This window comes from Festucalex cinctus, chromosome 1, assembly GCF_051991245.1.
Source record: "Festucalex cinctus isolate MCC-2025b chromosome 1, RoL_Fcin_1.0, whole genome shotgun sequence".
In the NCBI taxonomy this organism is placed as follows: domain Eukaryota; kingdom Metazoa; phylum Chordata; class Actinopteri; order Syngnathiformes; family Syngnathidae; genus Festucalex; species Festucalex cinctus.
The window spans coordinates 62,555,030-62,582,050 of NC_135411.1; the positions used below are offsets into that span (position 1 = coordinate 62,555,030).

The window sequence follows — 27,021 nt, forward strand, 5'->3', positions numbered from 1 at the left end:
ACTGGTTCACTGGTTGAGAGGAGCATCCCCTTCTGATTAAACCTGCCTACTCGCCTGATCTGGCCCACTGTGATTTTTCATCAAGAGTCATTTGACTTATTTTGAGCTTTTGAGCTTTGACTTTTATTTTGTTACTTGTTTTAAGTCATCAAACAGACTTCAAAGTTGGATCATTCTGTTCTGTTTGCCCATTTTAATTTTAAGTGTGACTCCAATTCCAGACATTCATGGCTCCTAAATTTGATTTCCGTTGATACTTTTTTGTGATTTTTTTTTTAAACTCTATGGGAAGAAAAAAGTATTTAACCGAATATTTATTACACTCGGATTCGGATAGGATGTGTTGTTTTAGTATTTCCTCTATGTAGGCTATGTATTTATTTACTCATTTTAACAGTGTTCATTTATATCCCATTTCTGGAACTTTTATGACGCACCTACGACATACTACGTAATCTCAATCTCTGCTATTAAAATAGCATGTTTACATATATGGAAACGAAAGATGTATTAATTAAAAAATTGGTAGAACAACAACAATAATATTTGAAAACGTGAATATATCATTTCTAATATTTAATTGCGTTTTCTATGTTTAAGCAGTTCGAAAGTAATGGATGTTTTTTTTTATCTATACATTTTATTTGGTATTTTACGTACATATTTGAACTTTTTTTTTTGTTTTTTTTGTTTTTGTATTTTTCCCTTTTACACTTGATATGTGACTTCCTGTACGGCAGTTGGAGCCACCCCCACTACGTGACGTCACGGGGTAACTAAACATGGCCGACGGTGAGCGATGGGCTTTGTGAAAAGCTAGCCAAAACATTGGCCGACTTTACAAATTCTACGATATTTGACGCGGGTATTTAACACTTGCGCCGACTATCATTCAATTTTGTCGACGTATAGACGCCACCAGCCGAAATAGGTCGTAATTTATCAGAAAGCAAAGTGAACCAGACGCGTTAGCAACATTAGCACTCGAACCAACTGCTAGTTTGGGGGTTTATCTCCAAATAAGCGCTATCCAACTGACGTTGCGGACCGTTTTTGACTGATGTTTTGGGGGGAAGTGGTACGTTGGTTTTGTCTTCACGAGACGCCATCGAGCTAAGCTACACAACAAAGCCATATAAAGCGGAACAACACGTCGTCTAACTGGAGGTCCCGTCAACTCCTGAACACAGACTACGCCGCAGTCCGTCAAAACATGGCAGAAAGGCGCAGACACGGAAAGTCGCACGCCACTGACGGCGGGAGCAGCAGCAGCAATAGCAGCTGCAGCGGCGGGGACTCGGACGGCGGCAGCCCCGCGTCCCCGTCCCTGTCCGGTGGCCACGCGTCCTCCGAGAGCCAACAAGGCCCGTCGTCCTCGGGTAACGCGTTCGCCAACGACGGCAGCTTCATGGAGATGTTCAAGAAGAAGATGGAGGAGGAGATGAGGAAAAAGGCGCAGGGGGCAGATGGAGATCAAGGACATGCCAAGCCCCCTCCAGTCACCAGCTTTGTAAGGGGTTTGGCAGATAGCACATCCAAATTGACAGCTGATGATAGAAATACTGTGTACACCACTCACAATCAGTTAGGGTGACATTTCAGATCATTAGAACCTTAACAAGTGAACTTGTTTCAACTTTTGAATGCATACGTTATATCTTAACGTTTTGTGAGTAGTGTATCGGCAACGCTATTAGATGGGTTAAGTCGGGGGATGTTTTCCACAGATGAGGCTGGTGGTTGGGCAGCAGACTAAATGTAGACCTGCTCCTTCGTTGCCAAGGCAAGGCCTCCTATAACGGTGTCAGTCTTCTATGCCCTAACCCAGGTGGGGAAGCGCAGAGGCGGTGTGTTCCTTAAGACCGGCATGGTTGCCAAGAAGCAGAAACAGGACACAGAGGTAAGCAGGAGCGCAGGGCGACCCGCAGTTGGAAACTGGTTTGACGTCCTGCATCTTCTCTCCTCACGCAGACTACGCCCGGCAAGAGTGACGCTTGGTCGAAGTACATGGCGGAGGTGAAAAAGTACAAAGCGCACCAGTGTGGCGATGACGATAAGACCAGGCCGCTGGTCAAGTAGATGTGGATCCGCAGAAGAGACCCTCGCCTTTCTTCTTTCATCTTATGTTTCCCCAAAGTTTCCCTTTGTATTTTTATTTTTTCTTGACTTGATTTGACGCTGGTCACATTTTCCTCAACAGAAAACTTTGCATACATGATTGATCATTTATTTCTTTTGATTTATGTTAAAGGCTTGATAAAAATCTACACTGCCTGTACATTGTGGTGTGGTGTCATGTTTACATTTCGGCAGTTTTTTCTGGGCTGCCCTTAATGACAATTTGTTGTAGGGGCTCAGATTTTGGTGCATACACACACACACATTATATATATATATATATATATATATATATATATATATATATATACATATATATATTAGGGCTGCCAAAATTAAAGCTTTAACTCTGGAGATTAATTTAAATTCATTAAAGCATGTTTTGTTCTGTTTTTTAACTCGATGTGCAGCCAGACTTGGAAGAGTCAGTAATGGGAAGATGAATAAACATGGACTATATGTAGTTTTACTTTCTGATTTACTTGCTTGGTGGTTGTTGGAGAACTCAAATGTGATTTGCGCACTTTGCAGAGCCAAATTCAAGTAGCCTATTATCAGGGTTGTAAAATCCTGGTCCAGAAAGTAAAAACACTGCCACATAGTGGATTTAGCCACAGGTGCATCTACTTAACTGGCAGGTAAGGACCTGGATTCCCCAACCCTGCCTATTAGTTGTACGCCTTTGGCTTATCTTCTCAGAGAAAAATTCCCTGCTCGTTACCTCTACGGGGCCTCGCACAACAATGCTCATGAGCAGAACTTAAACCTGTAAGCGATAAGTTCTGACAATTGGTTGAGTCCATTTTGACTTTACTCAAGTAAATATCTCTTACAAGCAGAATTAGAAAATTAATCGCGATTAATTAGTTAAAATATTTTAATCGTTTGACAGCACATATATATTGTATTTTATATATATATACACACACACACACACACGTTTACTCCTGTACTAAACATCATTAACCATATAATTTATACATCTATTTATGGCAAGTTGTAAAACGTCTTGAGTCCTCTTGTTTATGTTTAATAATTTTAAAACACCATAAATCAAGCTCTGCGATTGGCTGGCAACCAGTCCAGGGTGTCCCCCGCCTACTGCCCAGAGCCAGCTGAGATAGGCTGCAGCACCCCCCGCGACCCTTGTGAGGAATAAGTGGACAAGAAAATGGATGGATATATCAAGCTCTTTCTACTAAGTACTGTCTTGATTGTTTTCCAATTTCGATACTGTAAATGGATAGGATGCCGAGAAGTGTTTCTCGGGAGGAGCAATATGGCGGCCTTGCGACCCCAAAAGTCTTGGCTATTCAGCTATCCAGTCATATATATCAATCAGTGCATCGACCCCATAAAAAAAAAAAAAATCCAAATTAGGAGGGAATATATATATATATATATATATATATATATATATATATATATATATATATATATATATACACACACACACACACATACATACTGTATATAATTTATATGTGCATGTATGTGTGTATAAACAGTTTATGTATTAGGGATGGGCAGGGTACCGATACCACACCTTATTTCAATGTACTGTATTGGTACTCGCAACAGTGGCTGATACCAGCATTGGTTAACCTCTTGTGGCTGTTTTATGATCACGAACATATGGTATCAGTGACCACTCGAGTTGAGCACTTGTACTGTACGGTCTGGGGGAAAAAAATAAATAAAAATTTACATCCCTAGTAATGTGTATACACAAAACATATTGCGTACAGGGTAGCATGGCGATCGAGTGGTTAGCACGTCCACCTCCCAGTTCTGAAGACTTGGGTTCGAGTCCAGGCTCCGGCCTTCCTGGGTAGAGTTTGCATGTTCTCCCAGTGCCTCTGTGGGTCTTCTCCGGGTACTCCGGTCTACTCCCACATTCAAAAGACATGCATGGCAGGCTAATTGGGCGCTCAGAATTGTCCTTAGGTGTGCTTGTGAGTGTGGATGGTTGTTCGTCTCTGCGTGCCCTGCGATTGGCTGGCAACTAGTCCAGGGTGTACCCTGTTTACAGCTGAGAGGCTCCAGCAACCCCCGCGACCCTTGTGAGGAATAAGCGGTCAAGAAAATGAATGGATGAATATTGTGTACATGGCTTTTAACAAGAGTTCATCCACTAATTAAGGACCATATGAAGGGTAAGATTTTTAATTAAAACGTTTCAGTACTATACAGAATGAAACTCGAAGAATTCAAGTATAATAGAACAAGTGTTTAGTTGTGGGGGTAAACGCTCCAATTCAGCTTTGTGCATTTTAGATTTCATACAAATGTCAGCGATAATTTTACTATGCTTAAAAAAAAAGAGCACCATGTTGACACTGACCATGCATCAGAGAGGGAGAAATACAAAAGGCACACTGTCGATCCTATATCAACATATCCACATGGGCGGGCGTACACGCCTTCTTCCTGTCCACAGTGATATAGGTCTGGCTTGTAAACGGTTTGTTTAGCTGTGAAGGATGTAAAAGTGATCATAACGTTTGCTTTTTCTTCCTTGTCGATTTCCTTCCTGAAGAGTTGAACTTTAAAACAAAGTGGTCTGCTCCGTCGGGCACCAAAAGCAAGTCCAGCTGCTTATCATAAAGTCTTCCTCTTGGCATCCCCTCCCTGGCTTTGGCCGACATCTGTACAGAAACCACAAAGTCCTTCAGACGTTTTCTTGTCAATCACAAGCTACAGCATTGACAGAAATATTTTCAGTGGTTGAACACAGAGGAGGGAAAGCATACGCTCACAAAAACAGGATGAGCAGAGCACACAGAGAAAGACAAGGAGCAACAGCGGACAGGCAGAGGGGCAGGGAGGCTCACGTTTTACCTGAGAAAGCGAGTTGCAAGTGAGGAGGCAGAGCAACCTGAGACCCCGACTGGAGACTCTTAAACAGATCTGAGGAGACAGGACGGGGTGGTACATAAGGATGTGGGGGTGAAAAGGAGGGCACAAGGAAAAGGAAATGTAAGAAGAAAGAAAAAACAAAAAACAAAACAAGGCAGATGGGGAACGTGACCGATGCAACGTTGGTGACGGCAGAAATCAGCACAAGAACAGACGCTGGGGTTTGTGTTGAACACAACAAATTGGATGCATGTCACACAGACAGAAGATGGCTGGCTTTGAAACCATTTCACTTATTTCCGACTCCATCACGAGAATGACATTTTTCTATCGTCGACTGCAGTTTGTGTAACTTCTGCATAGTTCCTTGACACCAAGATGCAACAACATAGCGGCAAAGCACTATTTTTGTCTGAATGGAACTCCTTACCTCAGGTCAACATTGTGTTGTGCTGATATCATGGTGCCAAGGAACTAAAATCACTCCAACATAGTTCCTTGACAGCAAAATGCAACAAGACGGTACCAAAGTAATACTTTTACCAGGTTTGTTAAAAATAGTCAAGAAACGTGTTTAATTTTGAAGAAATTCTTACAAACCCAATTCCTATCAAGTTGGGAAGTTGTGTTAAATACAAACAGTGTGAAAAAAGAAAACAATTAAAAAAACAGAATGCAATAATTTGCAAATCATGTTCAACATTGAATAAACTACAAAGATATGTAATATTCAAACTAATCAACTTTAAAGTTTTTAGCAATCCAAAAAAGCTGGGACAGGTGGCAAAAAAGACGCATCAAACACCTGTTTGATGAGCAGGTGAACAGGCTAATTGGGAACAGGTGAGTGCCATGATTGGGTATAAAAGGGGCCTCCCCGAGTTGCTCAGTCAATGCAAATTCTAAATAAATTGAACTTTTGAGGAAGGTGGCAAGTCGTATTGATCCCACTCGCATTGACCCGGTTGCAGCCTCAGAGCATTTGAAGTTAATGTAAACAAGAAAGATGGCTCATTTCATAAACGGTGTCAAATAACTAAAGTAATAAATAAAAATATGTTTAAAATCTTGTAAATTATGTTTTGCCATTTGCAATTGTGGAGTGATGTTAGATTGAAGTCATCCTGCCAACCCCCACCCCCCCGACTTGGTAATTTGGATCTCAGAGTTCAAATGGTCGTTCTTGTGTACACTTCCTGGAAGTTGGAAAAATTCACTTCCCACTTTTATCTTGGTCTACATATTTTGATATCACAAAAAACAAACATGGCATTTCATCAGGGGTGTGCAGACTTTTTATACGCAATGTACATGCATGGCCCACACTCACTCTGAGTCAAGGTGGAGAAGGACACATTGCTACTGGCCGCGGAGCTGGCGGGCGACGCACTGGAACCGGCGGCGGCCAACGGGGGCAGGTTGAGCAGCGGCGGGAACTGGAAGGGAAGCGAGACGGGAACAAGACCCCCCAGCATCCCGAAGCCCAGGGGGAGCGACGCGGGGGAGCAAAGTGGGCCGCTGCCCCCAGCTGATGATACCTGTGCAAAAAAATACAAGCTGTCAACTGTCTCCATCTTAAGCGCGTGAGCGAAAAGAAATGCACGTTTGGTTTGTCATGGCATTATGAATGAATAACTCACAATAACTATTATCCCACGGACAAAAACAACAATATTATGAAAGGAAAAAAATAATTATAGGGATACTTCACTTAATTAGCCCATTATAGCAATAATATTTTGTCTATAATTAATTTGATACTTTCATTATTTTTCACATACAATTAGTACTTTTAAAAACACATTTTGCAACTTGCTGTCCACTGAAAATGACATAACAAGGGCTCAGGTAACCAATCACAGCTCACCTGTTTTCTAGGTTTGGTCATGTGACATTCACAAGCTGAGCTGTGATTGGTTACCTGAACCCTTATGATGTCATTTTTAGTCGACAGCAAGTTGCAAAATGTGTTTTAAAAAGGTACTAATTGTAAATGAAAAATAATGAAACTATCAAATTTATTCTAGGCAAAATATTAATGTTTGACTGCCAAAAACGGCTAAATAAGTAAAGTATCCCTTTAATATTGCAAGATATGCATTGTATCTAAACAGTGGCTGATGTTTTATGTAAAAATTTCAAATTGTATGTACTTATTTTATAAAGGAAACACTACAAGAAAAATAAAACGTCAAAAATGTATGTAAAATACAGATGAGCAAAAAAAAAAAAAAAATTAACATGAGAGGGAATTATCCATCCATCCATCCATTTTCTTGACCGCTTATTCCTCACAAGGGTCGCGGGGGCTGCTGGCGCCTATCTCAGCTGGCTCTGGGCAGTAGGCGGGGGACACCCTGGACTGGTTGCCAGCCAATCGCAGGGCACACAGAGACGAACAACCATCCACACTCACAAGCACACCTAAGGACAATTCGGAGCGCCCAATCAACCTGCTATGCATGTCTTTGGAATGTGGGAGGAGACCGGAGTACCCGGAGAAGACCCACACAGGCACGGGGAGAACATGCAAACTCCACCCAGGAAGGCCGGAGCCTGGACTCGAACCGGAGTCCCCAGAACTGGGAGGCGGCGTGCTAACCACTCGATGGAGAAGGAATTATTTAGAATTTATAGTTTTATAAATAGTTTTTATTTATATTATAAATTATGAAATTGTACATGTTTGTACTGTCCTGGCATTCCGAGTAATGGACCAATTTGTTTGCCAATATCTACTGTCTCATATTACAGGAAAAAAAATAATAATAATAGGAGAAAAACTAGCTTTTCCTCAAAAACTAACAATTTAGGTTTCATGTTAGGAGGGAAATTTTGCAAGTCCCTGAGCTTTTTTTTTCTTTTCTCTTTACATGAGAAAAACAATTTTAAGCACATAAAGTATGTATTTGTTTTGTATGGCATATATTGAAAAACTCACAATACTGGCATCTAACTGCAAGAAAAAAAATAGTACTACTGTATTACAAATGTATTAAAAATATAAAAACTATTTGTACAAAAAAAAAGAAGTCAACTAGGAGAGTTATTTTACCTAAAGGAGAAATATATTATGACGAAATGTTTCATATTACATAATAAATATTAAATAATTTGAGAAAAACAATTTCATTAAAAATATTAGAAAAAAATTCAGGTGAAAAATACCTAATAGTTATTTTAATATCCATAACAATGAAACAATATATATGAATAGAAATATGGAAGAGCGCAACATGTTTCGGAATATCACTACCATAATAAATGAAGTAAAGAGATAGAAAATAAATTTCATTAACAAAACTTGTGCTGTTAACATTTTCTCCTTCTATTCTCTAGGTCAGTGCTTTAAAATAATTAAGTAAAAAAAAATAAAAATAAAAAATCATCAACTAATTTAATATGTCACAATAGTTGATACTGTGACAAATATGTTCGTCTTTTGGCCATTATGTCTCGTTAAAGAGACAGTGTGTAATATTTAGTGTCTTCTTGTTTTTGTTTTTTTAAAGAGCTCAGAATTGTTCATTTGGTAGTCTTACCGATTCAACGTCTTATCATCATTGCTCTTTTTTTTTGTTTTTTTTTTTGTTTTTGTGTGTGTGTATGTGTGCGTGCGTTTGCGTGCGTTTGTGTGCGTGCGTTTGCGTGCGTGCGTGCGTGCGTGCAAATACGTATAAATTTATACTCATTAATTCACCTAAAACCTTATAAATATCCCATTACCCTTCGCCTTAACCAGGTACTTCAGAGTCTTGCCAGAGTCGTGAGGTTCAAATGGTCAGGAGACCAGAGAAAAGGTCAGAAAAAAATAAAGAGAAAAGAAAGATAAATCAAAGTGAAATCCAGCACCGACCAAACACTTCCTGCCTTCCCCATGGTTACAAAATCAAAGTCTTACGCCAACCCCGGAAGCCTCTAAATTCCAACAAATTAACGAGATCTCAAGAGACCAGAGGAAAAACTAAAGAGAGGAAGGAGGGAAGGATCGATGAGGCAGAGTGAGATCCATAGAACCCAGTACATCCAATCCATCAAAGTGAAATCCAGCACCAACCAAACCCCTCCTGCGTGGTTACAAAACCAGAGTCTTATGCCAACCCCAGAAACCTCAAACTTCCAATAAATTGAGATCTCAAGTGACCAGAGGAAAAACTAAAGAGAGGAAGGAGGGAAGGATAGACAAAGCAAAGTGAGATCCACAGACACCAGCACCCACTGATTCAAGGGGCTGTGGGAGGGAGAGGCAACTTCTGTTTGAGTTTCAGTAGATGCTGGTGTGATGGATCTGGCATGCATAAGGACCACCACCAAAGAAAGAAGCCGTCAACCGCGGTCCAGCAAAGCGAGCACCGCCCCTCCCCCCGGAATCCCCAGGCCGCGGCAGCACCAAGGCCACCCCCACGCCACCCGAGCGGACACCGGTCGGCGAGCCGACCCAGACGCCCGGCCCACACCCCCGAGCCCAAGGCCGCAGAACGAGGCCCGGCGGGTCCCCACAGCGCCCCACCGGTCCCCAGCCCCCATCCCCCCGCACCCCACCGAAACCCGCCACCCGCCACCCGCCACGACCCAGGCCCCGCCACCCCCGGCCCCCAAACCCCCGAACACACCCCGACCCCCAACACCCCACCTACCCATACCCCCCCCCCCCCCCCCAAACAAGCCGCCACCCCCCCCGACCACGGCCAACCCCCCCGCGAACCCCGCCCCCCGCGAGCCCCCCCCCCCGGAAACCGGCACTGGGCAGCAGCGCAGAGAGGGAAGACGTGCCCACCCCACCTCCAGCCGTGCGAAAGGAACACAGCGGCGGGAGGGGGGAAGCAGAGGAGGAAGCACCAGGGGAGAGGCGGAACACCAGAACACCGAGCCCGGTGGGAAGAGGCCCCGGTCGTCACGCCAGCGTACTAGTGACACCTAACCCTGTTACTGAGTCCGCCAGCTCGCCGATATTTAGTGCCTTCTAGTGGTGATCTAATAATTCATTAATTAATATTAAAAAAAAAAAAAAAAATGGATCGACCGCCGCTTACCTTATACAGCCGGGACCTGCAGGTGGTCGTCACCAACTCCCATGATTCGGGCCCATCACTTGTCACTTTCTGCTTTGCTCGCGCAAGCTTTTACTAGCTTTGTTTTTTTGTTTTTTTGTTTTTTAAACTAGCTTCTCTCACTAGCCACTCGTTAGCTGCTCCGGCTCACTCAAACTTTTGGTGTCACTCGCTGGGGTTCTCGTCGGCTACCAAGTTGTCGTTGCTCACCGAGATGCTTGCTCGCTCACGCAAAATAAGAATTGTTGGTAGGTTTGCAAAAAGTGTGGTCACTCAGACTCACCGTAGCGCATGTGCTAATGCGCATGCTTCGGCTGCGTTCGATTATTTAGCGACATCAGGTGGTGGTTAACTTTTACACACTGTCTCATAATTATTATTTTTATTATTATTATTTTTGAACTTCTAAGGCTCAAGACACTTTAATTAGGTACAGTGTTCCCTCGTTTATCGCGGATTCAGCTTTCGTGGCCTCGCTGTTTTGTGGATTTTTTACAGTGTACTTTTTTTTTTTCTTCTGGTTTTGCACGCCCATATCTCTCGAACCCTACGTCCAACTGGTGGACGCACGGGCATCCGCGGATTAGTCTCAAGGAGACCGTTCCAACAACAGTGTCCCGTCGCTCCATGAAATTGCATTCCGGAGACAGAAAATATATATACTGTGCTGTAACTCATTCACTGCCAGTCATTATAGAAAATTTTTACATTTCCAATACTCACGTGATATTACATTCAATAATTATATATAAACCGAATCTACCAAATGACAGAATAGACTCCCTACTTTTTGTCTCGTCCCGTTCTTTTATAATTGACAGTAGAAAAATGTAGGTTTGCCAAAATACAGCCATTTCTCCCATGGACTCTGAAACTGTGTTCATTTCGTATAAAATGGGGCAATGATGTCATCTACCGGTGGTTGGGCATCAGTAAAGTTGTTTCCAAGTTTGATATTTACAGTGGAGCATGCTCAGATTCGCCCCCATTTAGCACCGCTCTAAAAAATACAAATGACAAGTATACTTGTCAAAGGCAGTGAATGAGTTTAAAAAAAAAAAAATTCAGACTTTCAATGCAAAAACTGTAAATGAAAAAAAACAAATGATGACTGAAACAGCATTCATAATAAACTAAAAATCATACCAAAACGAAAAAACATATATATGAAAAAAGAATTAGCTGCATAGGTACATAAAAAAATTATACTTATTATATTATATAGTATATATATTATACTTTTTTATGAATAAATAAATGTAAATGAAAAAAAGAACATATGATGAATAAAAAAGCATTTATAATAAAGTAAAAATCATACCAAAATGAAAAAACATGTAATGAACGAAAAAATATATACAATTAACAGGACTGTGATAAATGAAGGAACACTGTAGTAGGAACCAACCTGAACTGTTTGAGAAGGACCAATTGTGTGTTCGGATTCTTCACGACTACAGATCAATAACATCAACGAGTGCATTTTTATGTACCTTCAAGTTTTCCAAACCGTGAATGGCTGAGAGGAGGACAGACATATTACGTGACAACCCCGATCACCAACCTGAGGCAACTGAGGAGAGGCCGATGACAACGGGACCGACGTGGCCGGTTTGGCCCCCTGAGAAGTCGACACCCCCGCTGGCCTCTGTCGCTGGCCTGGATTGGCGGCGGGCGCCGTTGGGGAGGTGGCAGTTCCTGAATGCTTGCTTATGGATGAAGTGCTGATAAGGCTACTGTTGGCTGTGCTGATGCTGCCGATGACAGGGCTCTTCGAGTTACCTTGTGGAGTGTAACCACCCGAACCCCCCTTGGCCGCTCCGGCCTGGGCACCTGAGAACGCCGGGCGGAACCCTGGGGGGCTTTTGGAGGAGAACTGCTGCATGGGGGATGTCGCCTGAGACCTGGAGATTTGGGAGGGGGCGGGCGTACTTGCGGTGCAGGCCACCGAGTTGAGGGCGCGAGACGGCGTGGTGACGGCCGAGCCGAGGGTGCGAGACGGGGCGGTGAAGGCCGAGTTGAGGGTGCGAGACGGGTCGGTGACGGCCGAGTTGAGGGTGCGAGACGGGGCGGTGACGGCTGAGTTGAGGGTGCGAGACGGGGCGGTGACAGCCGAGTTGAGGGTGCGAGACGGGGCGGTGACAGCCGAGTTGAGGGTGCGAGGTGTGAGTTTGACCACCGGCGCTGTGGCGCCGCTGTGACTGGATTTGGTGAGCGTGGCGTGCATGGGGGTGATGAAGCCGGACTGTTGTGTAGTCTGCGCTCCCAGGTGCGACGACGGCGCGGAAGACGCCTTGCTCTGCGGGGTGAGGGGCAGGCGAGTCGCCAGGAAGGTTTTGGGGCCAGCGTGCGCTGGTGACGGATGCGCCGTCGGTCGGGATGGCGGTGGCGTGACGACAACAGTGTCGCTACTGTTGACTCCTTTATTATTGCTGCATTTGATGAGGCCTGAAGGGGAAGCAGAGACCCCCGCCTTTGATCCTGGAGGCACAAGGGGTGAGGCGGTTGGCGGTGGGCGGTGTTTCGCTGGTGCAGCAGATGCAGGAGGGTTGACTTTCGGCACGGCGACGCCCACGGGTCTCTGAGAGTTCAACGGCGAGTGTCTGTGCACCTGCCCCGGCCCCTTCACGAGCCCCATGGCGTCCACCCTGACTGACGACACGGGCGAGAAGGTGACCGAGGACGGCCGAGCGAGAGGGGCGGCCGGAGAGGAAGAGGTGAACGTGTAGCGGGGAGTGCTGACCGAGTTCTTTTTCTGCTGCTGCTGTTGGATGAGCGCAGAGACATGCGGGGTAGGGGCGGGGTTGGCGACGCTCTTGGGTATATCTGGGGAGGGGGGACTATCGCCTTGCGCCAGGCCCTTGGCGGCGTTGCCGAGGATCATAAGTGCCTGGGAGATGGAGTCCAGGGAGGGAAGTGCCAGATCGTCGTCAAGGGAATCGAGGCATATGGGCTCAGACGGCGACTGAGACGGTCGCTTAGCAACCTGGCCGACAGGGGACGGCGCCACGCCCGTTGAGGGTGTGCTCCGCTGAACCCACGCCGCCTCCTGACAAACAAAAGTTCAAGTGAATCATCTGGTTGACTCCAGAAATGACAAACTGCAATAAGGGAATTGCAAGGTGTAGGCATCTCTATTAGAGCTGACGTTCCAATATTTCCTTGTGGATTATTCTATCAAATGTTCCATCGATTAATCATATTAAAATTGATTTTGTATTAAAATGTATTACAAAACCTTTTTTTTTTCAGATTACTCTTTATCAAGTCATTCACTGCCAGCCATTTTCACCAACGCAACCCCCTTCACTCCTGGCTGTTTTACTGGATTTTGACTGATTTTGCAAGGCCCACAGTATATTGTGTTCTATTGCTATAAAAACACAGAAGCCTACCAAAAAAACAAAAACAAAAAAAGATTAGAGTCTCTTCTTTCATCAGGAAAAAAAGTATGTTTCTATCTGTTTCCGTTTTGCAGCAATTAGCATTAGAATATAGCTAAGTTTCATCAAAATTCAAATTTCTGGTGAAAACAATGACAAAAAGAGCTTGTTGCAACATGGCCCTGGACAATCTCTTATACTCTGCTGCCACCTGCTGGCCGTTTATTTATTTATTTTTAAATAACTATCATTGCTTTAAGCCACTTAATGTCGGAAGCTGCATCAAAGCATTCTGTATGCTTTTTGTAATATTGATACTCTTAACACGTTTTTGGGAGGGAAGGACAAAGTATTAAAAAAACATTTTTACATGTTTTGGGGTTTGAATGAGCTACCTAATGATTGCTGTTTATTTGGTGTAGTTTTTTTATGAAACAAAACCAAACACACATATCATAAGAGAGGGCACGATGCACTTAACATTTTTGAAACTAAGAGCTACTTATTCTTGGGTACTGATGAAAGAAACAGGTTACTAACAATGTACACTTCTGAGGATACTTTAGGTTTAACTACTGTACTTGCTGTATTGCAGGTTATTCATACTACGACAGTAAAATAATGACTACTTTTGTTATAGATTAAAGAGACTATTTTCTAGGGCTGTGCAATTACTCAAAATTTAATTACTATTTTAATTATTACACTCCACTACAAAATTGGCATATTTGTAGACAAAATAAAAGATTAATACTAATTTTGAGTTGTTTAAATGTATATATTTTCACCTTTTTAAAATTTAAAATAACTAATTTAATAAATCTTGTTTGGTACAAAAGAAACTTGCATAATTATAGTGTTTCAAAGAAATGTATTGTCTTAATATTTTTTTTACGTTGAAACATTTTCTTTTTTTGTACCAAAAAAACAAACGATCATCATAATCGTGATTTCAATTATTATTAAATTAATCAGGATTAATATTTTCTTCATCATCAAGCAGCCGTAATGTTTTCCATAAATTAATAATGAATCCGTTACTTGTTTGGTCCGTAACATGTCAGAAAATATAGGCAAAAATGTTGATCATTGTTTTGCAAAGTAAAAGCAGGCAGATATTTTCACACATCTTGGCAGATTTTCATTATTTTAAGTGTGGCTGTAAAGCAGGGTTTATCAAAATGGTGCCTGCAGGCACCAAGTCGCACACGAGCAGCCAACAGGTCTGTTCTAAAAAAGCTCCCCTAAAATAAATTTAAATAAATAAATAAATAAATAAATAAATAAATAAATATCACTTACCAGTTGAATTTTGTTTTATTTTATTCCTGACACTTACTTTTTATTTGAACTTAAAAAAAAAAAAACACCTGCATAGCTGTAAATTTGGAAATATTTTATTTTTAATGTCTCGTAATGTTTAGCATAGTTCAAAGGTTAGTATTGTGCACATGAGAAAACCATAACATTTGTGGAGAAAGCTACGGCATGACGACAAGATGAGTATAACGCCCAAAAATTTTCTCAAATGTGTTATGATTACATGTCAGACTTATGTATCAAAACTGATAACCATTTGCTAAATCATCCATAGATCCATCCATCCATCCATCCATCCATTTTCTTGACCGCTTATTCCTCACAAGGGTCGCGGGGGGTGCTGGAGCCTATCTCAGCTGGCTTTGGGCAGTAGGCGGGGGACACCCTGGACTGGTTGCCAGCCAATCGCAGCCTTTGCTAAATCAGCACCCAAGAAATAGCTCTGTTTCAAAAAGGTTGGTGAGCTCTGCTCGAAATTATTATCAAAATAGTTGTTGATGAATTGAATGATCGATTAATTTTGACACCTCACACCAGCTTTGATGTGGAACAGGTGGTAAAATGTTGATATTGCATACTGCATAACGAAATATCGTTAACTAGAGGTGTCAGGCGATAATTTTTTTTATTGTAATTAATTAAATGACAAACAGTTAACTAACGATTAATCGCAAATTTTATGTCCGTTTTAAATGAACCAAATATTTTTTCTAAGTATCAATCTCCAACATAAAAGTGGATAAAAATGTTAAACTAATAGAAATATGGCTGCATATTTTAGTCATTGATACAGTATTTATATAATTCATAAAATTGAGTTAAAATTAAAAGGATGTACTGTACTGCCGTCCCCTGTCGGCCATGTTGCTAAGCGACCGAGTGAGAATCTGATAACTCATTTGGCACTTACTACTCACAGCATTCACACAAAGAGTTGTGACAAGCATCTGAATGTCATAAAAAATGTCACCTTTGGCTTGACTTTTGGTGTGTTGATGATCTTTTTCTTTGCTCTAGAATGAACACAAAACCGATTAGTGAGAAAGGTAACTTTGTAGCAAAACTGTTTAAACGGTGGCTTTACTCACGTGTAGCCAGTGAGGTGACCATGAGCCATGATGCTCTCTTTAAACAGAATCCTAGAAAGACATGCCTTAAGTCCAACAGTGGAGTTTAACTTGACAAAACCAAGTCAGGATAAAATAACACACCTGCCCTGCATCCAACCTTTTGGCCAAAGAGGTTTCACCTCTGCCTCCATGAAAGCTTTGATGTAATCTTCAGGAGACGTGTTTTTGCCCTCTAGCTGATAGCAGCTCAGCTTCACCCGCATCAAGTTGCATAGTAACGACCTGCCAGAACATGACAACAGGGGGTCGGGGGGGGGGGGGGGGACGACACAATTATCATCACTGCAAGAATTAACTCCATAAATGAAGATTTTAAGGGTGTGGCCTTTTCTCTTTGGCTTCTCAAAAGATTTGATTTCTCCTAGCCTGAAATGCACATTTTCCTCTGGTCATTAATGGGAATGTAATGATATCCTAATTTCAAAATACGATAATTACCACCATATGAACCTCATGATACATTAATTGTCACAATATTATGGTAGGTTGGCGATATTTAAAAAAAACAAAAAAACACACCCATATTCACATGCATAAACAACCAACAATCATTATTAACACTTAAAATTATGCACGCACACGCACATATTGCGAATCGAGTCAAATTGTGGAGGACCTCAAATGCGCTAGTCATTACTTTTATTGATACAGAATCCAGGAGACCACGTCATCAATGTCGTTTGTTTATGTCACACGTTACTTACTCGAACTTTACATATCTCGTGAGTGTAACTTTGTGAGTCCCGCACACCTCTTACACGTCTTTCATGTGCAAGATACTTGGTGTAGGAGTGCTTTAGGGAAGCACGCACCCTCCTCTTCATCAGTCCTCTGCTTCACACCATAACGCATGTACAAAATCAGATGTCACTTGTATCTCAGAAATCATATCTATTGGCATAAACAAATTTTCTGTCATTCATTATAAATACATAAAACATCTGTACGTGTGACGTCAACACAAATTAACAAATTTCTCTCAAAAACGCAAAAATGCGTTTTTTTTGTTTTTGTTTTGTTTTTGTTTTAAGTGCCCCAAAGACATATTTATACAGTTTTTTGTTTTTTATTCTAGAGCATACAGAAGGCTTTGATGCAGCCTCTCAACTGCAAAGAATGGTTGCAGAAATGGTAGTTATTACACAAACAGCCAGCAGGTAGCAGCAGAGCATAGGAAATCAACCAGGGGCATGTTGGAAAAAAAAAAAAAACCTCAATTACTCACAATTCGAAATAGATTTGTGAAGATTGATTAAACTTAGACTTGATTTTATTGATCCATTTGGGATGGCTCATGGCTCCCTCTGGGAAATTTACATTTGCAGCAGCAATAAGAACAGATAATAAAATAAAAAATAATTCAATCAATGAAAGAAGGAGAAAGCATACTGACAGCCAGAGACGGTACCAAATTTGATATACATGTGTATGACAAGCTGTACTATTTGCATACCAAGGGTGAGTCTAATGACAAGTTGAATGCATGTCACGACATTCACACATGGCATCAGATATTAGGCCACTGCAATTATGAAGATGTTCTCAAACTGCAGAATGTGGTTAATGGTATGCAGATCAAAGGCAAAACTACTAAGCCTGAAAAAGAGTGTGAGGTGTGAATTGAGGGAAAATTTGCTCAAATGAGAAATAGGAACCCCAATACGAGAGCAAAGGCTTCCTTACAGTTGGTAAACACAGACCTGCAGGTCCAATATCTCCAAACTCAAAAGATGGGCACAAATATGTACAGTCGTTCACTGATGATTACTCAGGTACTATATTCGTATACTTTCTGAAACAGAAAAGCAACACTGTACTAGCCACAGAAAAGTTTCTCGCTGACATATCCCCTTACGGGAAAGTGGGGTGTATCAGGTCAAACAACGGAACTGAATACATGTGCAATGAGTTTCAAACACTCTTAAGGAAAAAAAGAATAAGACATGACCAGAACGGGATTGCAGAGAGAGCTTGGCGCACACTCTTTCGAGATTGGTAGATGCATGATAGCAGAAAGCGGGCTACCTAAATACTTGTGGCACTACGCAGTACAAACTGCAGCAATACGCAACAGATGCTTTAACAGACTACAGGAAAGACTCCTTACCAGCTGTTAACAGACAAGAAGCCAAACTTGTCCAAAATGCAAACATTTGGGTCTGTATATAACACATGCAAACAGGACAAAGGAAAACTAGATACCAAATGTGACGGGGATTCTTTGTAGGATATGATAAAAATAGCCCGGCATAATTAATATATTATCCAAACTCAAACAAAGTACAAAAACACAGGCTAGTTAAATTTGCAAGCAAAGAAGCTGTGGAAGAACAGACACAAACAAATGAGACAAATCAATACACTGATAATGACGAGGTAGGAATACCTGTACCTCGGACTAGGGAAACTGCGCAGGAGGTCTATAAGAGGGGAGAAGACACTCCAGAAATAAGCTCAGAGAGATGTGCACACAATGAGAATAAAGATGCAGTAGAAAACGAACCTGAAAGTAGAAAATATCCATCTAGGGACAGAGTGAAACCTAAACACTTAGAAGACTACATCATAGAAGATGAGGATTGTGCTGGTGTTCATACCACAGTTGACTACTGCTACAGAGCTGTTTGTGGTATACTGCAAAATTTTGAGGCAGCTATGAGATCAGCTAACTCTAAAAGCTATGGATGATGAGATCCACTTTAAATGAAAACAAAACATTTACTTTGACAACCCTACCAAAAGGCAAGAAAACAGTGGGGGGTAAATGGGTATACTCTATTAAGAGAGATGAAAATGGCATAAACAAGATACTACAATGTTTTGAAATGCATGATGACAATCAGGGGACAATCGCTCTTGCCAAGAATCCAGTCTATACAGACAAAGATGTAAACACGTGGACATGAAATACCATTTTATCAGGTATACTGTGAATGACGGGAGAGTAACATTGAAGTATAGTTCTACTGATAACATGATTGCTGATATAATGACAAAGCCGGTAACCAAGTTGAAACTTAGAAAGTTTGAAGGCATTATTTTTGGAGTTTGAAATGTGTAAGACAGAGGTGCACATGCCCATTTGTGACAAAAATCCACACATTCGCCGAGGTTCAAAAAATTGAACTATTTTCGCATTTTGCCTCGGCTTCGAGTACGGGCTACGTCACACACAGCGTCCTCTCTATTGTTACCCCGAGCGCAACAACATGCCAGCCGGGACAGAATGATGACCAAGGAAGTGCTGGTAAGTCTGTTTACTTGCTACTGAACCGTACTGAGGTAGCAACAGTGTTTACCTAGATTGCCACTAAAAAAGCGAAAGTGCTATCACGTACCTCAAAAAAGGAGAAAATAGTGCCACGGCTGTTTAGTCCCAGGAAAGAAGTGGAAGTAGTTGGCGGTGTTCACTTTTGTTGACTCGCTAAAGTGCTCCACTTCCTTGTTCACCAAGGGACACGCCTCCTCCACTCCCGTGCGCACGAAAGAGTGAATGAGCGGCAATCGTTCCAAAAAACTCTATGCGGTGAAACGTTTGCGAAGGACGCATTCCAGTTCACTTTTTCGGTTTTGGTGAGAACCCAACATAAGAATAGGTTAAAAAATAAAATAAAATAAAATAAAAAACTTTTTCAAAAGCAGCACAATTTGACCTTGTAATGGAGGAAATGACACGTACCTGAGTTTGTCGTCCCAGACAAACTTCTTTCGAGGCCCCATCACCCTCTTGCCTGGCTTCTCATCATCATCATCCTCTGAAGCATTTTTCTCTCCCTCCTCGGACTGCTGTCTGTCAGGAGAAGCAAACAAGCAGGATGTTAGTGTGTTAATGTAGGCGTAGCGTCCTATTGAGGAGGTGAGCGAAATAACGACAAAATACCTTAAATAAAAAATAAATAAACAGATGATTTGGAAGTGCGCTTACTTTGCCACCTTAGCAATACAGTCCATGTTGTATCGAGCGATTTGCTCTGGCATCACGCTGCACACTGCCAGCTTCAGCTTGAGTAGCGGTGTACGGAGCCGGTCGTCCTTGTTGAAGATACAGTCGAGAATTTGATTTCATGCTGGGCAGCATTCACATCTTAACTGAGACTACTTCATAATGTGACAACATAACAGACTAATCTCCACATTTAAAACCTTGACTGAAAACTAATTTTCGTATGTCAATTAGTTCCTCTCCTCGCGAGCCTTGAACTATCTTCTCTCCTTTTTGTTGTGTTTAATAAATGTCAAACAGGTAAACCTGACAACTATACAAACAAATGATCAGCATATTACCATTTCTGTCACAATAGTATGTAATGCTAAACAAACAGCCATGTTTAGACATTTTCAAATACATTTCAAAGAACACTTGACAATCACAATCGCTCAACCTACCTGTATGTTGAGGCTCAATTTCTTAAGGCGCTTGAGCAGAGCTTCTTTATTACATGGAACAAAGGCCTCCAAGTGAGAGTACACAGCTGAACGAACATCTGCTGATTGCTCCTGAACCTGCAAATCAATGCTAACACACATACACACGGAGGTTTATACTTATAAGATCATACACAAGCTACAAAAATGGACACCTAAATGTCACTCACTCGAGTAGGATATTATTCATGTCCATTGTGAAGAACTTCTTCCGACCTTCTTCATCAAACTGGCGAGATGCCTGTGACAAGAAACAGGGAAACGACTTAGCCCCAGTCTTCTCCACAGGAAGTAAAAACATGACCACGTGGAGTACAGCATATCAAGCGAGAGAGTGAATCTCGTACCGCTCGGAGGTCTTCGATGCGCTTTAAGAGAGGGCCCGGCAGACCAGTGGGCAGTGATGGTGGGCTCATCATATTACCCTGCGACATTCGGCCTGCCTTATGGCCCGCGCCGAAGGAGCCGTTCTCCCCCTGAGTAGGACTGGAGGGCTGCGGAGAGTCCAGCATCCCGAAATCCAGATCGCCCATCATGTCCTGCAACACGTCATTGTTGGCTGACCCGAGCAGTGACATCACAGCCGGGTCGGACGTCAAGTCCGTCATGTTGCAGTCGTTGCCACCGGCAGCCTTGGGTTGGCTGTTGACGGCCAACGTGTTAGTGCCGGCCACTTTGGCTTGTGGTCGTGGCAGACTGGCGGTGCCAGCCAGGTTCCTCTCTCGCATCTCTTCCTTCTCCCTGGTGAAGCGCCGCAACATGTTGGCCAGGTAGAGGGAATCTTTCATCAGCTTCTTCCTCTTCTTCTTTTCTGGACGATTCAAGGATGACACTCTGCCCCAGCATAAAAAGTACAATGATAATATTAAAACTAGCATGTTCATCAGTATTAATTTATTGATACCATGTCTAGATAGGTTCAGTAGTTAAATTCAGTATACTTGTCAATTAGCCTGCTTTGACAAATGCAAAAACTTAAAAGTCAGAACCGTACCCGGGCTTTGGTACTTTATTTTTCCTGGGTTTCTTCTCCTCCAAAACGGCACCGTCTTGCTTCTTCCTCCGCTTTTTAATTACCCGCTCTTCTCCATCTTTCATCTTTAAGTTGAAGGATATTCGTTTGTGTGATGACATTAGATGAAAGACAGCAGTTGTGCATTTACGGAGGCGCAAAGAACATACCTTGATGTGATTATTCTCCGTATCATCTCCTTCCGAGTCCGACGCGGCTCGGAACTGCAGAGTGCCCGTGTTGATGTAAAAGCCTCCATGTTTGGTGGTCAGAGAAGCCGGAACCAGCTCATCATACTGTACAAAAGGAAAATAATGTAACACTCTACAATAACTATTTCCAAATCATTTCAATTCCTGTTCGTTTACAGTTATTTAACACAGTTATTATAAGACATGGCTTCAACCAGTCAGCCCTTCTTTCAGATGTTAATGTTGCAAATGATGTGATCAATGTAACCTGTTGTAATAATGTGCCCAAAATGAAAATGAATCAATCAATCAATCAATCAAAAATCTAATTAATCACGCTATTGGAAATAGGAAACTAAACCGACATCAGCATTTTCTATAGACCCTTCCAGTGTGACATCACGTTTAAGTGCGCCCCTTGCGGTGGAAGGCAGGGCGTCAATGTGAGTGAATTAGAAAATCAGTGTGAGCTAGAAAAGAGGTCAAACAGTTGATAAATCAGTGACCAATGCTATGGTGAACTTGTGCGCGGCCGACGGATGCTCTAGTGCACATGTGTCAAGATCCGGTCCTCGAGGGCCTGAGTCCTGCATTTTTTTTCGAGGTTTCTCTACTCCAACACACCTGATTCAATGATCAGGATCATTATCAGGCTCCTGCAGAGCTTGCTGATGAAATATGAATCAGCTGTGTTGAATGTAGGGAAACCTCGAAAACATGCAGGACTCAGTCCCTCGAGGACCGGACTTTGACAACACTGCTCTGGTGGCTCAAAGAGAGATGAGATCATTCTTTCGGCTGCCGTCAGTGATTTTAAACCAGGCGGAAGACAGTGAGGAGTGAAAGACGAGCACAGTGGCTAGCGTGACTGCGAGCGAAACTACGACGCAGCTGCTTTGCACCCACAAAAAGTACGAGGATATGCTCAGATCATATATATATATATATATATATATATATATATATATATATATATATATATATATATATTAGGTAGGTTTTCTCTTTTTCATATACAGTTGGTCAGAACATTAACCTCTGATTGTAAATTAGAGGCAGACCGAGATGAATGTGCCATATTAACTTTAGTGAAACAATAATTCATACTTATTCTGCATAAGTATTCAAGTAATTTCAAACAAAAAGTTAACGATTTAACACATCACATTTAACACTTAACGCTTGATCTCTGCTGAGGAATGTGTTGTAAACGTGCAGTTTGTTTGTTAGCAGCTAGCAAGCTAAGATAGCTTGAAGCCTTTGATATACAGCAAAACAACACAAACGATTTCATGAATGACAATTTACACAATGAAAGTATGATCGACGTACTATTTCAACCAAAAACAACATACCTTAAGCTTCCACTTCCCCTTCCAAAAAAAACATTTTTTTTGTAGCTAGCGGCTCCAAACGACTGTTTTCAATGATTCGCAGTAATGTAGTGTCCTACTCGGGATGTTTTTTGGTGCACTTGACATATTTGCCACCTTTTAACGAAAATGCACGGCAAAAGTCAAGCTCTCTACATTCATTTGTTATGGAAGGTTTGCCCTCCGGGAGGAGCAACAGGAGCTAAGCAGTGACGTCAGCTGGAAGGGTCTATATGCAGGAAATAGAGAGAACATAGGACCAATAGAGCCATTTGTAGCAAACTACAACACTCCTAGTAAGGAACAGATTTAGACAAGTGGAACACAACCACCCCCAACACCATGATATGTGCTTGCTTATAAGAACTCACGGCTTCCGAATTGTCAATGAAGGGGTCGGTCTCGTCATACCCGTAACCAATATCAATGAGATCCTGCATCCGGTCTTTTTTCTTCTTCTTGGAGGCGCCACCCTGCAAACAATGCATTACATTAAAAGCACACCATCATTAGACATATGTCTGCTTATCGATGCTATGCCAGTATTTTTATATTCTAGCTTTTTCAAAATAATCAAACTTTGCTCTGATGATTTTTGATTTTTGATTTTTATTTTTTTGCACACACTTGGTATTCCCTCGGTGAGCTTCAAGATTGGTCACCTGAGATGGTTTTCTAACAGTATCGAAGGAGTTCCCAGCTGTGAGAATTCCAAGCGTGTGCAAAGCAGTAATCAATCAGCCAATGATATCGCTCAGCACAGCGCTCCAGTTGTGTTGATGGAGCTCGGCAGGAACACATTATAACTGCAGTTGCAATGTTGCGCCATTATGGAGGCGCTATATCAACAGCAGTGCACCGGAAACACCTGAAGCAACAACAGAAGAACAAACACCTTTCTTTTTTTCTTTTTTCTTTTTTTTTTAAACTTTAATGTACCGAAGAAGAAACAATCCTGGAGCAACTGTTGTGCACGCCCATTTCCTGGTTGCGAGGCAGAGGTGGCGAGCTCCAGCCATCGCCAAAGTCATAAAAACACACTTTATAAACATAATAGTGTTATACAACAATGCTCAACTATATTTACAATTTACTAGTGGATGAATTTTTAATGATTGTAGTTAAAAAATGGCAAAAATTAATGGCAACTTTGTATTCATATAATTTCTAATTCCTAGTCCCTGATCGTAAAATAGCTGCAAAAGGGCGGCCCATAATCTTAACGGTCACCGCCGCGAGTACCGAAACCTTAAAATAAGACTGGTACAGGCACTGTTACCTGTAGTAATCATAGTCAGAGACATTCACGGAAAAAACACGCTTGCAGGAGGGTTGCCGCCGGCTTCAGCAAAAATAACCACTGCCTAAACAATCGTAGAGGGAAAACATACAAGGATCAACCATACAGGAGAAAATAATGGACTTTTTTGACTCATGCAATTTGCCACTGACTTCTGAAGGTATGTGCGTTCATTGTATTTGCTAAGTAAATGTGCTTTAAGCAGCAATTCACAGAATTGTTTACATTTCAATTGTGGAAAAAAAGGTGGCTTAAATATTGTTGCTGCAATAAAAGTGCTATTATTCTGAAGTGTCAATCACAAATCTATTGTTCAGTAATTATTACCAATATCGTCAAAAATATCGTCACCGCAAAAATCTTTGAAATATCGTGACATAATTTTTAGGCCATATCACCCATATATATATACACATACACATATACATATATATATATATACATATATATATATATATATATATATATATATACATATCCATCCATCCATCCATTTTCTTGACCGCTTATTCCTCACAAGGGTCACGGGGGCTGCTGGCGCCTATCTCAGCTGGCTCTGGGCAGTAGGCGGGGGACACCCTGGACTGGTTGCCAACCAATCGCAGGGCACACAGAGACGAACAACCATCCACACTCACACGCACACCTAGGGACAATTCGGAGCGCCCAATTAACCTGCCATGCATGTCTTTGGAATGTGGGAGGAGACCGGAGTACCCGGAGAAGACCCACGCGGGCACGGGGAGAACATGCAAACTCCACCCAGGAAGGTCCGAGCCTGGACTCGAACCAGAGACCTCAGAACTGGGAAGCGGACGTGCTAACCACTCGACTACCGTGCCGCCACATATATATATATATATATATATATATATATATATATATATATATATATATATATATATATATATATATATATATATATATATATATATATATATATATATATACACACATATATATATATATATATATATATACACACATATATATATATATTATATATATATATATATATATATATAATATATATATATATATATATATATATATGTGTGTGTGTGTGTGTGTGTGTGTGTGTGTGTGTGTGTGTATCATCCATATTCTTAACCGCAACAACACAACAATAGGTACAATATACAAAAGTTACCAAAAAAGTATCTTGAATGAAAATAATGTTGATATCGCCACTGCCCATCCATTTTCCTAACCGCTTACTCCTCACAAGGGTCACGGGGGGTGCTGGAGCCTAACTCAGCTGATTTCGAGCAGTCGGTGGGGTACACCCTGAACTAGTTGCGAGCCAATCATAGGGCACAGAGACGAACAACCATCCACACTCACAATCACACCTAGGGACAATTCAGAGTGTTCAATTAACCTGCCAAGCATGTCTTTGGAATGTGGGAGGAGACCGGAGTACGACTCAGGCAGGCACGGAGAGAACATGCAAACTCCACCCACGAAGGTCGAAGCCTGGACTCAATCATCGTGCCGCCCTATATATGAGAGAACTTACATATTTGTTTTCAAATTTCTTAGCCAACTCTTCAACCTCCTGTCTCTCCCGCTCATCATCAGCCAGTGGGTCGTTGGGATCAAGCGCTGGCGTGAGTCCTTTTGGGGCAGTTGAAGCTGCTGCAAGTTGTACCTACATGTACAAGTCAAAGGAGGACAACATGGTAATTACTGAGTGAATAGTGCGAGCAATGCGGTGCCGCTTGTTGGAAGGGTGCGAGATTTAGTTTTCATTTCTAATATGTTGTAATGTAAATATGAACTAATTGGGGAACTCCCCCATTGCTCACATCATGGTACTCCGATGCTCAACTGACTCCTCACCTGAGAAGGACGTGAAGCAGTCGGGAACACGAGCTCACTGTAGTTGAACTCTGCAGAACCGCGTTCACTTGGCTCGGAAAGAGAGAGATTGAGCCGGACGGTAGGTTTGGCCTCCTCGGGCTCGGCTATATCACCTTGTGCGGTGCCAAACAGACCTCTGCCACCTTCTGACCCGAGCGCACTTCCACCGCCGTCTCTGCCCAAAGTCATGGCCTCATCTTCACGGCGGCGTTTCTTGCTCAACTCCGGGGTTAACGGAGTGGGTGTGTTGAACGGCGAGAGGGTGACGAAGGGAACTTTCCTCGGTTCTGCCATTTGTTCACAGACCGGACGCACGAAATTGAGCCAGGCTCCTCCGCGGGTGGTCGGCTAACGCCGGAGACAGTCGCCCAACTATACGGCTAGCTGGTTACTATGCTAGCTAGCTTCAGGTGAATAACTGCTACAAGCGACAGATTTTTTTGTATTTCCTTACAGTCCGTAATAAATCCATATAGTATTGTTCCTGGCGTAGCCCCCCGTCGCCTACGAGGGACTTTAAGAGTTATAAACTACAATTTTAAGTGGTCCCTCCCATGAAAATTGTGTTTAGCTACAGAAAGAAAGCTTCTATAGTAGCCATCTTGATCATTATTATCATTATTCCATGGTTGGGCGTGCAGAAAGCGGAAGTCGAGGAGGAAAGGAAACAGTATTCGTCCAATAGGAGAGTCAGAACCGCCCTGGGCACGCCCCCCCTCCCCTGACTGTCGAGCGCGAATGTGGACCCTGTGGAGGTGGTGATTGTTCTGTTGGACAAGCGCTTCAATTTTCTCGAACACTGTACACATCGAAGACAAAGAAACTAGAATATATTGAATGCCTCAAAAATTGGACTATGCCATCTAAATATACATCACTGTTGTCATAGTAATACACGTATTTGCAACACACGTTAGTCGTCGACGTTCTGTTCAAGTAGAAAGCCATTTGGAGTAGCTGCCTATCTGTTCACCAGCACACACGCCCAAAACAAAT

At 42.2% G+C, this 27,021-nt stretch overlaps 2 protein-coding genes across 3 annotated transcripts; one reads left to right on the forward strand and one right to left on the reverse strand.

Moving 5' to 3' along the window:
* Window positions 1-735: 735 nt before the first annotated feature.
* Window positions 736-2,278, forward strand: trir (telomerase RNA component interacting RNase). Its single transcript, XM_077500523.1, has 3 exons — window positions 736-1,510; window positions 1,829-1,900; window positions 1,972-2,278. Exons 1-3 carry the CDS (start codon window positions 1,214-1,216, stop codon window positions 2,077-2,079), a joined length of 477 nt encoding a protein of 158 aa, XP_077356649.1. The 5' UTR covers window positions 736-1,213; the 3' UTR covers window positions 2,080-2,278.
* Window positions 2,279-4,268: 1,990 nt separating this feature from the next.
* Window positions 4,269-26,817, reverse strand: ubn2b (ubinuclein 2b). 2 transcript variants are annotated; one of them, XM_077500539.1, is made up of 17 exons: window positions 26,005-26,817; window positions 25,682-25,813; window positions 23,234-23,335; window positions 21,469-21,594; window positions 21,281-21,384; window positions 20,634-21,120; window positions 20,457-20,527; window positions 20,248-20,377; window positions 19,787-19,893; window positions 19,541-19,651; window positions 15,943-16,083; window positions 15,820-15,870; window positions 15,702-15,744; window positions 11,593-13,077; window positions 6,308-6,515; window positions 4,960-5,028; window positions 4,269-4,766 (listed from the first exon to the last, which is right to left on the reverse strand). In XM_077500539.1, the coding sequence occupies exons 1-17, from the start codon at window positions 26,317-26,319 to the stop codon at window positions 4,720-4,722; spliced, it is 3,729 nt and encodes a 1,242-aa protein (XP_077356665.1). In that variant the 5' UTR covers window positions 26,320-26,817; the 3' UTR covers window positions 4,269-4,719. The 2 variants fall into 2 exon arrangements, with proteins under 2 accessions (XP_077356665.1, XP_077356668.1); XM_077500542.1 differs by lacking the exon at window positions 4,960-5,028.
* Between the last annotated feature and the right edge of the window lie 204 nt (window positions 26,818-27,021).